The following is a 13,961-nucleotide window of genomic DNA, read 5'->3' on the forward strand; positions in this document are numbered from 1 at the left end:
GAACACTTTTTGTGGTCGGATACCTCAAATCAATAGCAGCTTCTGGAAGTCTTGATTGATGTAGCTTTTCAGTGTGGTGTGGAAAGCTGATGAGCAAAGTAGAAATTAAATTCAGTAGATGCAAGGAACTGAAGGAAATAGGTTTTTCAATTAATAAGAATGCAGGGGTAAAAAGAAAGTTGCCTTAATACTGTTTGGCATCAAGTCTTGGAGTTGGAAACGGGCTTCCATGCTCAAAAGCATGAGATGTCAAAATAACAGCCCCCAAAACACACATTCTATCTCTGAGGCCTTGAAACCTTTTATCCTTTTTGCGGACATGGAGAAGGGAAATAAAGTAAGAGTTAAAGATGGAATAAAAAACTGTTATATAGACAACTAAGTAGGTGTTGAAGCCTATTGTGATGTTTTATGTGGTTTGAGTTTTGGGGGGGTGCGGTGCTGGGATTTTAGGGGAGGATGTATAAAGAAATTTTTTTTACCACAGAAGTATCAAGCAAAAACCTTGTTCTGTCATTTGTTTAGGTCTTAGTTTGAGATGCCAAAAAGTATTAGGTAGATCATTGCAGCCTTTCTGAGAGGAAGAGAAGCCCTTTCTTATCTTAGGGGTATCCTTGTGTTATTTGTAGCAGAAATATAAGAACAAGTTATTTTAGGTCATACACAGTCTTGGAAAGCAAGTACTTTGGCTCATCTTCCTTATTCTGAACCTAAGCTGATTCTCAGTGCATCTCTGATTGTCGATTGCAATGCTTATGTAGTAGCCTCTCTCTTAAGAGAGAGCCCAAAAGGAGAGTGGACCCTAGGGATACTTTCTTGCATGCAAATGATTAGAAGGAAGAAAATTAAGGCAATCTTGATATAACTGATTAGAAGTGATACACTTGAAAGATTTGTAATCAAACATATATGTGATATGTATCAAACAGAACACTGATTTGCGTTTCCTGTTTTACCTTTAATATGTGTAATCTGATTGCTAGCTAAATTATACCTTTGATTAATGGAAAAGCAATCAAGATTATCATAACTACCTGAAAGAAATTCTCATGGACGTTTTGAAGATAAGATGTGGATTAGTTAAGTGTGTAACACTCAAATGTTCTTAGTTCTAGAATTCCTGTTTCCATGAGGTAATAGAACTTCCTGTCTAAATTGCTGATGCTGTCACTGTAGTGGAAGCAACATGATGGGAGCACCTTAATGTTTACTGTAAGCTTTCCCCAAATCATTCAGTACCCTGAAATAAGACCAGGCTGTAGACTACTCCCATATATGTGTCCTTAATGGCCATCAGTAGCAGTCTTGATGTGCCTGTCCCATAAAGGCATGGGACAAGTAGGACAGGAGGCCTAGTTAGTCTTTCAGCCAAGGAATGGAGAAATTTAACAAGCTTAGTCATATAGTGTAGGCTTTTTTCACCAAAAGAAAACTTACATGGAGTTTCTCTTAGCATTCATTATAGTCCTACTGAATTTAATATTAAAAAGTAGTCCTTAATGGGCACAAGTAGGTAGGAGACCTATTAGATTTCCTGAATAACCATTGGTATACTGTGTATAAATTTTTCAGCAGCCAATATGCATTATACACGCTTTCGCACAGGTAACTTTCTCTTCTTTTATGAACTCCTGACACTAAAAAGCCATGTTCTGAAGGATGATCTCTTAGTTGTAGTTAACTTGTAGCTTTCCTTTTTTAGATCCACATTTGTCTTTGCTTTCTGTTCTCCCTGAACTGTTTCCATCACTGCTTGCTACAGTCAAAGCAGGATAGGTAAAGCTGGTATCAGAGAAGAATCTACCAGCTTTTATTTCCTGTCACTGTTGTGGGTTTCTTGGTTTGTTTTTTTTTTTTATTACCCAAAATGAGTGTTCAATTAATGACCTCTAGTGTCCTGGAACCAAGGTGGTGTTCTGACTGCATCAGATAAAAATAATCAGTCTCTTTTAAACTCCAGAAGACCTGGCTTTTTTAATGTAGAAATTCTAATGACTTGATATTTCTCATCCAGGTGCCATATGAAACACTGAACAAACGGTTTCGAGCTGCACAGAAAAACATTGATCGTGAGACAAGCCACGTTACAATGGTTGTGGCAGAGCTGGAGAAGACACTGAGCAGTTGTCCTGCTGTGGATTCAGTTGTTAGTCTCCTGGATGGAGTAGTTGAAAAACTCAGTGTTCTGAAACGAAAGGTAAGCGCTGTTCTACCTTGTGATTGCTTTGCCTTTGCAAAGGCACACAGAAGTAGTCTTCTACAATGCTGATTGCTTGAATTTTCTTTTCAAGTTATAGGTATCACTGGCACTGTAAATAAAGGCCTTAGAACACACAGCAAAATACCAAAACTTACTGTATGTTGCTTTACTGAGCTTATGAAATATGATTTGGTGTTCTGTGACTAACTATAGCAAACCTCTGTTGAAAGATAAAATTAGTATGTATTTATAGTCGTGAAAAGGAATTTCTCTACCCACAGAAAAGAAATAGCAGCAAAATGAACGGATTTCTATCAATTCCTGCTTGTCTAGTGGAAAGGTTTGTGCAGCTGCATTAATTCTTCACTTGATGAGGGAAGAGAGGAGGAAGATGAGTCTGAAAAATGGTGAAACCCCAGGGGAGTTTGCAGTGTTGAGGCTTCTTTGCAAAAGAAAGTGCAATTGGTCCTGTATTATTACTTCAATTTTTACAAACACTGAACTTGCAGGTTGGAAGGTCTAGGGAATATTACTGAAAGCATTTTAAACAAAGTTTAGCAGGATAACCTGCTTCTAGCTGTTAAGCTTGAACACTTGTATGAAATACAGCCAAAGTTTCTTGCTTTTACCACTTCTTTCTAAGGAGGAGGATTAAAAACATAAACTGTGTAGTATAAGCCATCCTTATTTTGGATGGGAATATTACTCATCCTGAAACTCATCAGCACGCTTACTTGAAACAGATTTTGCAGAAAAATGAGAGTAGCACTGTCACCTGTCTTTAAAGCAGTGCTTCACCAAAAATAAATAGACAAAACAAATGGTAGCAGAGTCATTTCATTAAAACTTAAGTGAACTAACCAACAGATAAAAATCTTGAGACAAAATTGTGACGTGTCAAAATACCTTGGAGGTTTGTAACATGAAAATAAGTCATGTGTGTTGATTTGGGGTTTTCTGCTTGAACAGGTAGCTAGGTGTTGAAAAGTTGATCTGCAAAAGAATTCATAAATCTAATTGCTGTTTTCATCTGTGGTTTGTGAGACTTAGGTCTTAAAGGATATGTTTTCTTCACTGCTGTTACTTACAGAAAGAAATTACAGCTATTTCTGAAAGAGGTGTTAGATTTTGCTTGTAGGTGTGTAGTAATGATGTGGAGGAGTAAGTTATTTACTTGTTAGATCTTTGCTGACTGCGGAGGTGTGTCTGAAGGCATTGCTGAATGTTTTGGGTGCAAGGCTCCATTTTAGTGTAATTGTTCATTTGTTTCTGACTGCCTGAAAGACTGTGGGGAATCTTATAGCTGCTCAGAAAGAACAAAAGGCCAAAAAAAAAAAATCTGTTTAACAGTAAAAGTCTTCTGGAATGCAAAGGTCTTGTTTCTGTTCCAAACCCTCAACTCCAGCTGTCTTCTCTGTAATCTCTGCCCCGAGCAAAATGATTGTTTTCTTTAGGGCCTTTGGACCCACGAGGGATCTCTGTTTCCTCCTGTGTTTAGACAAGGATCTGATGAACTGCTGAGATGGCCGTAATAGAATGAGATGGTTCCTTTGTTTAACACCTTACTGTTTCGTAAAATAGAGCTTTTCAACACAGCATGTTTCTTGGGTTCTGAGAACGATCCTGGGGAAACCTAGGCCTTTGTGTTTCCCCTTTTGTATCCTGTTTAATATGCTTGTACCCTCGAGTTCTTTTAGTATCCAGCAGGGCAAGTCCAGATAGCCTTGTTTCAGAGAGTTTTGAAAAGGATCTGTAGCCGTTCTGAATGCACTAGAAGGATAAAAAAACCAGCAAGAGCTGCCTGAGTCCAGATACAAAACCATATCAGGAAATCCCTTTGATATGAGAAGGGGCTCAACCTTTGTGCCTGGCTGCCTTGAATTCTCCTAGCTGTATTCAGAATAATTCTTGAGGTTGCCTTCACGTCTGCTAATACTGCAGACATCCAAGTGAGTTTTGGCTTGAGTTAGTGTTTGCTTTCTGAATAGGAAGAGACTCAGTTTATAACTTAAAATACTGATCTCCAAACCACATGTTACAAAATAAAGCTAAATTCAGTAATAGAAGTAACTCAGACTTGCATCTATACTGAGTTATTTTTATTACTGTTTACAGGAATTTTAGTAAAAGACTATTTTGTATCGTGACTAGGGTTTTAGATACTTGAATTTGGTATCAAGGGCCAGATCACAGCCAGGCTTAACTGGACTAAATGCTTGATAGGCTTTTCTTGTACAGGTTTTCATTTATTTCACTTTGCTTTTCAAATATTGATCCTTCTAGAAGTAGCCTGTAAATGAGCATACATGGTAAAAGTAATTAAAACCAACCTGTGCTTTTGGAGCTGGGGCTGTTAGACAAGGATGATCCTGTAGCCTGAATAGGTTGAGTACTGGGAAGGTAGCTGTGCCAGCATGGAGTGCAAGTGGGCTGCCAAAAGCCACCCAGGTATTTTGGTCTGTGTGTGGTTGGGAGACCTGCATGGACTTCCCTGTTGCCATAGCTGTGCATTTATTCAAACACAAGCCAGCAAGTTTAAAGTCACCATGAGTAAGGCAACCAAACCTGAAACTGCATCGCTAGTGATATATCACAGATGAGAAAGGTATTAAGCCTTCATTGTCTTCTGGTTTGCTTTTACCTTAGCAAGCATATAAAAGTACTGCAGGCCTTCTTGTTGTCTGTAGCCTGGCATGACCCACAACAGCCACGTGCTGTATGCTGGCTGAGTCAGCTAGCTTTGGATTACGATATGTCTGTAATAAAATTGCCTGGTAAAACTTGCAGCATAACTAATCAGCCATTTAACTTCAAGGCTGAGGAAAAATAAGTATGACCTGAGTGTTTGTTTTTTTAATTTAAAAAAAAAAAAACCACAAACATGTTATGCAGATATTTTAGGGGGTGTGTTTTGCACTTGGTTTGCCAGTATGTTGGTTTAAAAGAAAGTCTTTCTGCTTCCTCTGGACAAATTTATTTTCCTAAGTAATGCTCCTAATAGTAGATCCATGTTTCCAAAGTAGCAGAGGTAAGTAAAATAATACCAGTTTAACAAAGGTGATAATTCTTGAAAAACTACTTCAAGGTCCTTGAATTAAAGGTGCCAAGTGGCCAAATGTTTATATAATTTTCATTATTGCATGACTGATTAAAATGGCTCCAGTGTATTAGAAGTAATGTGGGATTATTCTGCATCACTCCTGGGTAGAACTAATTTGGTAGGACAGCTGCTTGAGGAAGAAGCCGTGCGTAGGTTAGAGGTGGAAATTCGTGATTGTCAACTGTTTGGACCAGGCAACTGCAAACCTTCACAAAGCTCTTTGCAGACTACTGCAGCAGTTGCTGTTGTAGTTGATAAGTTGCCATTTTGGGACTTACTGCGCATTAGCAGAAAGTTGCATATATTCATAATGTTCAAATGTTATATAAAAACTTATTTCTGTGGAAGAATATCTCAGAACTGGACCAGCCGTGCTGATACTTATGCACTGCCATAGGAAATGTCTTTCTAAATTAAAGAAATGCTATTTGGAGTAACTGTATAATATATAAAGAATGCTTACAAACAATTCTTACTGTATTTTGATTTAAAAGCAAATTGAAAAATGTATGGCTCTTATTTGTTCCTGTTAATTTTTACTCTTTAGGCAGTTGAATCAATCCAGGCTGAAGATGAAAGTGCAAAACTCTGCAAACGTAGGATTGAACACCTGAAAGAACATAGTAGTGACCAGCCAGCTGCTGCAAACATGTGGAAGAAGAAACGTATGGATCGTATGATGGTGGAACATCTTTTACGCTGTGGCTACTACAATACAGCCGTAAAACTAGCAAGACAAAGCGGTATTGAGGTTGGTAGCAAAGTGCACTAACTTACTAACAAAACGGTAGTAAAGGGGAAGTTGGCAAATACAAGCTGCTTTAGCCCTGTAGCAGCTATTTTTATGTATGAGCATGCCTTTATTGCTAATGTTTATCTGTTCATCTTTTTAGGCCTGAGCTTGATCTCCTTACTTGACTTAAATTGTATTTTATTGTATTAAGTCAAAAATGAAAGCATAACTTTTAGTCACAAATTAAATGCTTTTAGATAAACACCTTGCCCTAATAAAACTTAGAATAATTCTCAAATGTCATACAGAATTTCTTGTTAGCAGCCTTTAGGCCGCTGATTAAGCGGTTGGTAGAGCATCCCATCTGTCTAACCACGCTTCGATACATGTAGGTGACCTGACTGAGCAGCATATGCTATGCTGCTTGCAGGAACAACTGTTTTATTGTATCATCCTACTATTGTATCATTGATGTACTTAATACATCGAGAGGGAAGCTGGGTTCTACTTTGGAAATAAATCTTGATACAATTGGGTTTTTTAGTAGCCAGTATATCTTGCATGGTCCATAGAAACTTTTTGCTGTTTTGCTTTATTTTGCCATCTATGATTCTGTGGTTGTCACTTTCCCTTTTAACTGGTTGTCTGGTTAGTTTTGCTTCCATCTCATAATTGCTTATGAAGCGTTGAGAGATTGTGCACCTTGGTGTAGCTTCGTTATGCAGAGCAGTGTGTCGACACTGTGGTCCGCTGACAGTCACAAGGATGTTAAAGCTGATTCGTTAAGAATTTGCTCTTCATGCAGAGAAATCACGCTAATTTTAGGTAACATTTGCTATTTGATACTCGGTGATTCTTGAATTTTAAGTTACCTTGATATTCCTGACTCCAGAAGGTATCCAACTGCCTCGGTTAAAATCTTTCTTCTATAAAGTTAAAGATGCTGAGAGTTTACTTGTATTAAGTGACTTACATACTTTGCCTTTCTTAGGTTACAGAGTTTACACATCTCTGAGCTAGTTGAGGGGAAGAGATTTGTGTTACTGCTGACAAATTACAGCATATATATACCTGCTCTTTGTCTTGTACAAATATCTGTCACGTGCTGCTGTTACTCCCTGGCTACTTTGCCAGTCTGGTGTTCAACCAGCAGTGATTACAGTAAATACCAAAAGGGAAACAGCAAGTAGAGACTGAATGGAACAGAGAGGGCAAGAAGTGGATTACAAAGTAGTAATAGGAAATAATCCTGAAGAAATTCACTGAAGAGGCTGCTGTGCCTCACTAAAGATAGCCCATGCATGTGAATGAAAAAAAACAAGACAATTATTCTGGGATAATTGCAGCTGAATGGTCAGCAGCTCTTCCACTTCTGATAGATGCTTCCCTGTGTTTGAGCAGAAGCTCATCTCCTGCTGAATCATCATGTTACCATACCTACTAGGTCTGCTGAAAGAGCACTATGGAAATATCTTCATTTTCATAGCAAGTTCTATTATGCCTCATTAAGTAATCCTCAGCTTTGGTTTAGACATGAGCATGGAAGTCTGTCATGATACACTGCCAGACCGTGTGGTAGACGCGTTGCACTTGTGAATCTTAAAGCTTTTCATTCTGTTGGTTGAATAGAAACTTTTGTGTTTTTTTAAAAAAGTTTTAAATAAGTTTATTTAACTTCTGCCTTCAAGCCTAAGTATTTTTACTTCCATAACATCAAAGTAACTTGAATAACTTAGTTGGATGTGTTGAATGCACTGAGGCTATATTTCTTCTAGCTTGCTGAAATGATGCATTTTACTGAACATTAAAGTTTGCATTTTGGCTAAATGAGGATAGTCTTCCCTTGGTCTCTCAACATTGTACTCAGTCTTTCTTACTGTGTGGTGATACTCATTGTGAACAGATTTTGCAACAGTAAGATACTGAGACTTGATTGTTACACAGAATTTGTGGCTTTGCTGGTTTAATAGGACATCTCTGTTGTGTTCTTGCTGAAGGGTAGGAGCATTGAAACATTCTCTAATGCTTAATAATGTAATTTTGCTGTAGAGATTACAAAATATCGTGGTATTCTTCTCTCATTCAAAGTAATATTTCTGTTTACTGTAGTCTCAACTGTAATTTTGATAAATGTGTCTACCACTGCAGAGTTCAGAAGCACATTGCTGTGTAGTGAACCTGGCCATGTCTATTACCTGGGGTTTTTCTGTATTTTATATATCAAGAAAATATTGTTACCGCCGGGTAGGCCCTATACCCTAAGAGGTGGGGGTTTGCTCAGCCTGTCCACCAGTGTGGGTGAGTGAAGCATGATCCAGCAATGCAGTCTTGTGGCAAAGTGGACTCGACAGCATTCTGGGTTGCTCTGGGATGAGCATCGCCAGCAGGGGAAGGGTGGTGATCCAGCCCCTCTACTCAACACTGGTTAGACCCATCTGGAGTGCTGTATCTAGTCCCGAGCTCCCCAGCAGACACACTGGGGTGTGGAGTCTGTCTGTACTGGGAGATATGCAAACCCAGATTGGACTGCAAAAGGCCTAAAGTAACCTGTTTTAGATGACCCCACTTTGAGCAAGGGGACTACACAACCTCCAGAGGACCCAGTGTCAGCCATCTGTGATGCTGTTTCTGTGGCCAAATGGCTAGAAGTGCCCTTTGCCGCTGTTTGAAAAGGGTGAAGGAAATGGCTCTTTCAATTTCAGTTGTAGATGGTGGATCCCAGGTTAAGCATCTTTCAGTAGCTATTAGACCCACCTTGGGAGCATGTCTCCGCCTGCTTGTTTTAAGTTCCTTGCATGGCTTCTGAATGCTAAGAGACCTGCAGAACTGCTAAGGTACTTCAAGAGTAGAAACAGTTTAGAAAACATTCTGTTTCAGTGACCAAAACCAAACCATTAAATCATTCATATGTTGCCAATAACACACAGCAGACAGTTTGCTCAAAGATCGACTATACACTGTAGTGTCCAACTCTCATAGTTATTGATGAGCTGTGACAAATTCTAGTCTGCTTTCTAAATTCACTACCTTCATAGGAATGATATTCTTGAATACTTGTCATGGAAGAAAAGCACTTAAAAGCCATGGTTATAAACTAGGAAGCAAACAGCTATGGAAAGAAATGCTGGATGTGAAAAATGATACGGAAGTTTAAATATCAGAGTTATGAACTAGCTCAAGTTAGGAATAACTTCTGGCATGCAGCATATATAAAGCATAATTGTTTATGGCGATATAAGAAACTACAAACACGTAATGTGTGTGATATGTCTTTAAAGAAAAGTAATGCTGCTTGAGAAAGTAAACCAAAATGTGAGTAATATTAAAATAAGAGCTGACAGTCAAGGACAGAAATGTCACATTTGTGCCAAAGTAAATATGGGGTGGAGGGAATTCTATTGTGGACTTTTTTGTCTTCTGGCTCCCTAATGATGTGAAAACCAGTTTGTGATGAAGATATAAACTAGACATTACCTTTTTGTTATTGCATACAAATGAAGCTCGTCAGTATCAGCTTGTTAAACTTAGAGTTAAAATAAGATCATTACTGACTTTGGAGTATAACACCAATATAAAAATGCATATTTTAATCTGTAAATTCATATCCTCAGCTAGCTGGCAGGGTCGTCTCTTAACTTAAACTTTGCTATTCCATGTTCTGCTATCTCACCTCTGTGCCATTAATTCATACGCAAATCCAGTTTTGGAAGTGTGGTGTTCCAGTAGGAAGTGGGTTGCTGTTTATAGATAAGCTTTGTAATTAGGTTAAGTAGGTAGTGCTTTGCTTGTGGTTCTATGGGGTGCTTGTTTCTTAAATTTAATTCTTTGTCTAGCCCCCTTTTTGATAGGCTAAGAAGGAAAAAAAAAAACCAACCCACTTGAAGTGCTATGTTCTTTGCCTAATTCTGTAATAGCTATAGTGATTTTTGCCAATTGAAAATAAACCTAGATTCTGAAGCTGCCAGTCTCTCATATGCTGTAAATCCTCTTTCTGCCTTTGCTTAGTTTTAGTAAAAGAAGATATGTCCTTGCCTTGATGCCCATACTGTACAGAAGCTGTACAAGTGGCAGTGTGTCCTCTGAAGAACAGCATGAATTAAACCAAGTGTCTGTGTGTGAGGGTGGGGGGCAAATGATTTAGAAATCTATAAACCACTGAGGGGCAAAAGAACTGCTACAGCCATGGGGAGGGTAGGCAGTGGCACTGTACAGTTGCAGGTGTAAGGGAGCACTTGAGTTGAAATAACTCTTAAATATCTTAAAACTGGTTAACTTGACTTTCCATCATGGACGCCAAAGGTTTGCAAATTAATGTTCTTAAATCAGTAGTTAAGTAGGTGCATTGTCCTTCAGAGATACCTAACTAGCCATTTGCATTAATACCATAGCATGTTTTTTGCTCTTAAGAATTGTTGAGAAAAAAAAATTGGATGTTCCACTGAATTCAAAAGTCTTGTCCAGACATATGACCACTGTAAACATTGACCTCTATTAGAAGGGCTTCTTGACACTTGAAGCAGTATTAAACTAGTTGACAGCAGTCCTAAAAAGGTAACAATTTTCTTGAAGTGGGAGTTCAGATCTTCAGTTTTTGTCAATCATTTCCTTCTTGAGAACTTCTGAATCTGTGGTAATAATTATTCCCTGGAGAATATCAAAGCAAGGTAGATGTTGCAAAGCTATTCTTGAAAATATTTAATTATCTTTCAAACTGGTATAGTAAATGTATTTTTAAAAAATAAATTTTGATTAGTATAAATGAAAGGAATAGTAGTCACTGATTATCCTCTGTTCTCCCCTCTCTCCAATTTGGTCTAGTTCTAACTCTTTCTGCTGCATAAATGCAGTTTGTTTTAATGATTTGGAAACCATTTTGAATGGATTAGCCTGAGTATTTGGAAAGATACATGCAACAAATTCAGATGTGTTCCATTGTCTTAATGTTGTTAGAGAAAGTCAACAATCTTACTTGATGTCCTTTGGAATAAGAGGAACTTGAATTCTTCCAGTCAAGCTGCATGCTTTTAACCAAGTACCTGATCTCTTCTTTATACTGTCCTACATCCTTGTTCCTTTTTTCAACCCCAAAGTTAAAGGTTTTTTCTTGCTTTAAGTGTTCCTCAACACTGTAAAATGGATCCTTCAGCTGGGACATCGGTAGGAGACTGCTGAATTATTTCTTTCTGTGTTACAGGGCAAAATCTCACTGAAGCTGCCATTTTTGAGGTCATCTTTTCCCTGAATAACTGTTCCTACCAATGATTCTCTCTCTCCCCGCCTACTCCTTCTCCCCTTGCACATATTTGAGCATCACAAACAGGAAAATTATTAAGTTTTAACTGAAAAAGTGAATGAAAAATGCTGTCTGAGAATACCATTCTGATCAAAATGCAATAGGCTTAGGTTTGTTTAGGTCTTGTGGAAGCTCACCTCCTGGATGTTGACAGAGGAGAGCAGATGGTATTGAACCCGTAGCTGCCTGGATTTTAAGGAAAGTTTCATATTTAAGCTGATTGTCTTTGCCTGTCCCACTGGACCGAAAGTTTCTTAAGCCTGTGTAGCTGGTATTCTTGCTCTGAGGGATGTGCAGGATAAAGGCATCCTATGGTCAGTGAATGTCCACAACCACAGGTGGATCTGCACATCAGCAGGAATGTGCAGGTAGGATATCTCTTCTGTCTCTCTGGAGACTGACCTCTGCTCCACTGAGTCTTCTAGCACTGCTAGAGCTGCATTCCACTTCATGAATGAAGGGACGATCACCATAGCAGACTGATGGTATATATGCATGTCAGAAATAAGCGTGTGCTTTGCTACAGCTGAGTTCTACCAGTCTTCTCCCCAAAGGCCTGAAATGTCTATTCGGATTTAACTTTTATGGTTGGGTGAACTAGGAGTGAAAACTTAAATGTAAAGCAAAACTCAAATCTAGGAAACTTAAAAATCTAAGAGTAAAACTTTTAAACTTAATCTAAAATAGTAATAACAAATAAGCTACATAATGCAGTTCGAGAGCATTGGATCAGTAAACTTTTAATACTTGAGCAGACTGGATGTCAGTAATATGTGATTGCTGCAGTAAGAAATTCACACGAATGTTTAGAAAAACTTAAGTTTGAGTGAAGGAAACCATAGGATCTTAAAGTTAAAAGCTGAATAAGTACTCCTCCACAATCATACCATTGTACCCTTAGAAATCTTCCTTGTTAAGACACGTAGTCCAAGAATGGCTTGTAGGCAAACACACAAATACATATTAAATTTATTCATCAAAACAATTTTATGTTCATAACACTTCAATTCTAAATAGGTAAATAATACTTGCATAATGCTTGCATGGATTTTCTTGCTTTGTTGTCCTGCAGAATGTAGACAAGCTGAGTTTCTAAATGGCAGAAGGTGTCTCTTTTTTGTCTGGATCTATTTATTGTGTCCCTCTTCTATGACTTGCTGTTCTCACACTAGAGATGTTTGAGAATACTACATATGAAAGAGTTCCTGAACAGGCACAACTTATCCTGGCACTTTTAAATGTTAACTTGTGCCTGTTTTGAGTTACCTTAAAGAACTAGGCTCTATAGATGAGCAACTCGGAAACTCCTTTAAATATGTTTTGGCTGTTCTTAGTGTAGGCATGGCAACTTTCACTAGATTGGTATAATGAGTGTCTAGGTGTGTTCATCTGAATTTCAAAGTGCTGTAATTCCTGAACAGCCTTACATCTGCAGTTTGTCTCAAGCATCTTTGGGAATTAGAATTATGTAAATGTGAAATAGTCAAGATCAATGCAGAATAACAAACTTTCTCATTACAAATCATTTGACACTTCAAAAGCCAAGGATATGAAATGTGCTGTGATGTTGCATGTCTATTTTTTCCAGTCCTTTTAGACAAAATGGGTTACCTGTAGTGTATCATAACAGAGCTAACTTATTACAAGATACTTAGTCTGGTAGGCTAGTGATTCAAGAGTCTTGAATTGAAATTTTATCTCAAGGGAGAATGGTGTTATCACCTGTAGATTGCCTAGGTATAGAAGAGGTTTGGTTTCAGTTATGCCTCTGAGATTTTTCTTATTGTACATTCTTCCTGTCAGACATTCCTTCAAAGTGTAAATGTTACTTTGCATTTAACACTTTCTCGTATTACTGAGAATCAATGACAGGAGTTTGCTTTCTGTGAATGTGTGTAGCTGCTAATACAGACTGATCCTGCATGGACAGAAGCTGCAGGGCTTCTGCAAGGGATTAGTTGTCTCTCCTCTGCTAGAAGAGGCGACAACAGAAAATGGCCATGGTAGAGCTAAGACCAGAAGCTTTTTTTTTCCATCCCTGCCCAGTGATGCATCTTAAGCTCTAGAGGCTTTGTCGCATTACTGTAGCGTAGTCATTTATTACTGTGCTTAGCATGGTGTAATGTACTGCTGGGTAAGGTGCATCCATTTGCTGAGCTACAAAAATTGCTGAGGCAGGAGTAGAGGATGCACTGGGAAAACAGCTTGCTAATAACCAACCAAAGTGCTAGCTGCAACTGTGAGGCTCTACCAAAGTGGCTTGTGTGCATGAGCAAAAGTAGACAGATGAAACATTTATCTTTATTTGGCTCTGGAGCAGTCAGTACCAGAATATGTATAGTTTTGGTGACCACGCTTTAGGAAAGCTGTTAGAAAAATGGGAGGGAGATGACTGGAAAATGTAAGGAAGCAGGTGCTTTTGCTAGGTATGAGAGCAAAAGTCATATACCAAGGAACCTGATAATCTAATGCCAAGGAACTTCATAATCTAGTGCAGAAGATCTTAGGGAAGGAAACAATACGTGGAATCAGAAGTCAGAAAAAATCAAGTTTGAAAACAAACACAAAGCTAGAACCAACTCCAAAAGTACCAGCATCTCCTAATGCTAGATAAAGACAATCTTCTGACAGACAA

At 38.3% G+C, this 13,961-nt stretch overlaps 1 protein-coding gene across 3 annotated transcripts in view; it reads left to right on the forward strand.

The window, feature by feature from the left end:
- Positions 1-13,961, forward strand: part of MAEA (macrophage erythroblast attacher, E3 ubiquitin ligase) — a 52,517-nt gene that overhangs the window by 15,281 nt on the left and 23,275 nt on the right. For all 3 annotated transcript variants that reach the window (XM_064448943.1, XM_064448942.1, XM_064448944.1), the window contains exons 2-3: positions 2,015-2,197; positions 5,848-6,051. In XM_064448943.1, the coding sequence (XP_064305013.1) occupies positions 2,015-2,197; positions 5,848-6,051 (387 nt within the window). The remainder of the gene's footprint in view (positions 1-2,014; positions 2,198-5,847; positions 6,052-13,961) is intronic.

Source organism: Phalacrocorax carbo, chromosome 4, assembly GCF_963921805.1.
Source record: "Phalacrocorax carbo chromosome 4, bPhaCar2.1, whole genome shotgun sequence".
NCBI lineage: Eukaryota > Metazoa > Chordata > Aves > Suliformes > Phalacrocoracidae > Phalacrocorax > Phalacrocorax carbo.